Source organism: Rhinatrema bivittatum, chromosome 13 (genome assembly GCF_901001135.1).
Source record: "Rhinatrema bivittatum chromosome 13, aRhiBiv1.1, whole genome shotgun sequence".
NCBI lineage: Eukaryota > Metazoa > Chordata > Amphibia > Gymnophiona > Rhinatrematidae > Rhinatrema > Rhinatrema bivittatum.
Genome location: NC_042627.1, coordinates 3,393,325 through 3,397,418, shown reverse-complemented (window position 1 = coordinate 3,397,418; position 4,094 = coordinate 3,393,325). Strand labels below are relative to the sequence as shown.

The 4,094-nt window shown below is 39.8% G+C and overlaps 1 protein-coding gene across 1 annotated transcript; it reads right to left on the bottom strand.

The window, feature by feature from the left end:
* Nucleotides 1-423: 423 nt before the first annotated feature.
* Nucleotides 424-3,592, bottom strand: LOC115075281 (olfactory receptor 1019-like). The gene is made up of 2 exons (XM_029575573.1): nt 2,684-3,592; nt 424-450 (listed from the first exon to the last, which is right to left on the bottom strand). Exons 1-2 carry the CDS (start codon nt 3,590-3,592, stop codon nt 424-426), a joined length of 936 nt encoding a protein of 311 aa, XP_029431433.1.
* Nucleotides 3,593-4,094: the final 502 nt, after the last annotated feature.

The window sequence follows — 4,094 nt, the reverse complement described above, 5'->3', positions numbered from 1 at the left end:
TAGGTATATCCTCCCCACAGGCATGCAGCAGTTACAGCTTCAAACTGGGCTGGCTCATCCTCCTCCATTAGTAGGGTCTATTCAGCAGTTTGCCCATAGATTGAAATACAGACAATTTTATTAGCATGGCACTTTTATATGTGTTGCCAATGTAGTATTGTGAATTTGCGTGAATCATTTGTTGATGTTTCATATTTATTTTCTATTGTAAACCAATAGATATTTTTGGAATTTGTTTGGATAATCTGTTTATATTTATGGTTATTTTACACTATAAACCACCTGGATAATTTGTTTTCACATGTAGTATATTAAGTTTAATGAATAATAATAACTGGGGAACAATTTTTAGCATAATTAAGCCTATCTCCACCCCACAGCCGTCAACACTGCCCTCTAGCTCCTCAACACCATCCAAGAAGTTCAACTTAACATCTTTCGAGACACCTTCTTCAATGGAAATCGAATTAATTCTCAAAAAGCTCAAACCGTCCTCGCATCCATTAGACGCAATACCCTCCAATCTCCTACTCTCCATTCCAAACACCATTTCCAAAGCTTTAGCGGACATCGAATGCTGCAGATAGGTCGAGAAGGGCGAGAAGGTAAGGTTGTTTTCTTTCAAGATTGAGAAGGATGGTGTCGGAAAGCGAAGAAAGTAATGCTTCCGTATTTTGTGATTTCCTGAATCCGAACTGGAAAGGGGAGAGTATGTTGTTCTCCTCCAGGTATTCAGACAGTTGTTTGTTTACGAGTCTTTCCATCACTCTTGAGATCAAAGGAAGGTTGGCTATTGGACAGAAGTTTGCAGGGTCATCTGTTGAAAGGTTAGGTTTTTTTAGTAAAGGTTTTAGGATAGCTATTTTAAGTTGTTCTGGAACCTTTCCTTGAGTTAAAGAGCAGTTAATGTCATTACCGGAGGAGCATAATCCATCTGTAGGGGTTTGATAGTGATGTGTCATTAACTGCTCTTAAACTCAAGGAAAGGTTCCAGAACAACTTAAAATAGCTATCCTAAAACCTTTACTAAAAAAACCTAACCTTTCAACAGATGACCCTGCAAACTTCCATCCAATAGCCAACCTTCCTTTGATCTCAAGAGTGATGGAAAGACTCGTAAACAAACAACTGTCTGAATACCTGGAGGAGAACAACATACTCTCCCCTTTCCAGTTCGGATTCAGGAAATCACAAAATACGGAAGCATTACTTTCTTCGCTTTCCGACACCATCCTTCTCAATCTTGAAAGAAAACAACCTTACCTTCTCGCCCTTCACGACCTATCTGCAGCATTCGACACGGTTAATCATGCCATCCTACTGGAACGGCTATCTGATATAGGAATTCAAGGAGAAGCACATAGCTGGTTCGAATCGTTCCTGGAGAATAGATTCTACAAGGTCAGGATCAATAACAAAGAATCACTCCCAATCAAATCAAACCGAGGAGTCCCACAAGGATCATCACTCTCCCCCACACTTTTTAACATTTATCTGCTACCACTCTGCCACCTACTCTCCAGCCTCAAACTAAAGTATTACATTTTCGCTGACGACGTTCAAATACTCCTTCCTATCACTGAATCCCTGCAAAAAACCTGGTCACACTGGAACAATTGCCTACAGTCTATCAATACTTTGCTTTCCAGCTTGAACCTTATCCTCAATTCAAATAAAACTGAAATCCTCATCATCTCGCCAGACGAAAATCACACTCTCATCAACTCCCAAAGCGCAACCCAATTCGCAAAATCATTCATCAACCACTCCCCCTTGGTCAGAGACTTAGGGGTGCGACTCGACAATCTATACAACTTAAAATCCTTCGTCCTTAACACTACTAAAGAATGTTTTTTCAAACTTCAAGTGCTCAAAAATCTGAAACCCCTCCTGCACTTCAGTGACTTCCGCTTAGTAGTCCAGTCTATCATTCTTACAAAGCTAGACTACTGCAACTCACTCCTCCTAGGCCTTCCTACCACAACTATCAAACCCCTACAGATGGTCCAGAATGCAGCGGCGAGGTTACTCACTAATTCAAATAAAAGAGCCCACATCACACCGATTCTAAGTGGCCTTCACTGGCTCCCTATAAAATCCAGGATCGACTTCAAAACGTTAATGATGATCCACAAAGACATTATTGGCACTGCCCATCTCAATTTAAGCTCGCAACTCCGCCTTCACACATCACAAAGACCTATCAGACACGCCTACAAAGGATTTCTTTATGCTCCTCCGGTAAAAACCTCTTTAAGAAAACAAGCAATCTCTACAGCCGGGCCCACCCTCTGGAACTCACTGCCTCCGGTATAGAAAAGAGTTAAATAAAATATAAGCCTAGACCGAGGAGGCTAAGGAAACTAGGATCCTAAATTTGAGCACTCAGCAATAATAAATGTTCAAAAAGGCCAATTTAAGGACCTAATGCCAAAAGTTAGGAGCTTCAGCTCTTTGAATATTTCCCCAAAGTGTCTGCTTCTCTCAGTACCTAGGATACATGAGTAATGCGGTTTAACTTTCTATTAAAGCTAAAATTCCTGCCCCCTTCACTTTCAAGGGTATACAAGTTAAGCTGCATAACTTTATATTAATGATAAATTGTCTGATACCCTCACTCTCTGTGACAAAAAAAGTTACTGCCGCAAAACTGATGTAAAATATTAACTTTCCCATTTATTACTTTCCTCCAGGCTTCTTTCACATCCTTGTTCCTCAGACTATATATCAAGGGGTTTAGCATGGGGATTACGACCGTGTAAAACACAGATGCCACTCTGTCCTGATCTAAACTGTGCTGTGAACTGGGCCGCATGTACATGAACATCACAGCGCCATAGAACAAGGTCACAGAGAGAAAGTGTGAGGCACAGGTATAGAAGGCCTTCAGCCTCCCCTCTGCAGAGCGCATCCTCAGGATGGAGGAGAGAATGTAAGCATAAGAGAGCAGTATGGTCAAAAGGGTGCCCACCTGAATACTGCCAGCAATAACAAACAGTAAGATTTCATTCAGTGACGTATCCGAGCAGGAAAGCTTTAACAGGGGAGGGATGTCACAGAAGAAATGATTGATCTGATTAGATCTGCAGAAGGACAGACTGAAGGTAGAGATGGTCTGTATCAAGGAATTAAGGAAGCCACCAATATACGCACTGGTTACCAAACAAATGCAAACCTTGTTTGTCATTACAGCTGTATAAAGCAGCGGGTTGCATATGGCGACATAGCGATCATAAGACATAAAAGCAAGAATCAATCCCTCTGACCCTCCCATTCCAGCAGAAAAAAACATTTGAGCTGCACAGCCAAGGAAAGAAATGGCTTTTCTTTCGGATAGGAAATTGACTAATGCTTTAGGGACAATAATTGTGGAAAAACAGAGATCTACAAAGGACAGGTGTCTGAGGAAGAAGTACATGGCAGTCTGAAGATGTGGATCTCGAGTAATGATGAAAAGCATACTCAGATTTCCCACCACAGTTATTATATAAACCAATAAAAATAAAATGAAGAGCAGAATCTGCAGCTCTGGATCATTGGTGAGTCCTAAGAGAATGAACTCAGTCACTGAGGATTGATTTCTGACGTCCATACGGTGATTGAACATTATTTACTAAAATAAAAAAGAAAATTTATGAATGTAATATATATATATATATAGGAGATAATGTATGCTATGTACATTCTTCTTGGAACAGGTATATTTTGCATTTCTAATAGATCATTTCTAGTACTTCTATATAACTGATATCACTATATATTTGGAGTGCCCAAAAGATGAATTATTCTTGATCTTTTGACTGCCATTTTAAATGATTCTGGGAGTTTATCATCTTAGAAATGTTTGTTTTAAGGCCTGACTTCCACTGCCCAGGAGTGGAAATGGGACAGGAGTGATCAATCGCTCTGCAAGTGCTGTATGCTAAAATGGCACCAGTTGACCCCAAAAATGATTTCAATAGTTTTTATACTGTTGATCTTTATTATTTATGACAATGAATTGCAACTTTTTAAATGTACTATTATCATAAAGCTTACTGGGTAATCAACTTTGAGTCACAATAAGCAGAATCCAAATTTGAATAAATAAATAT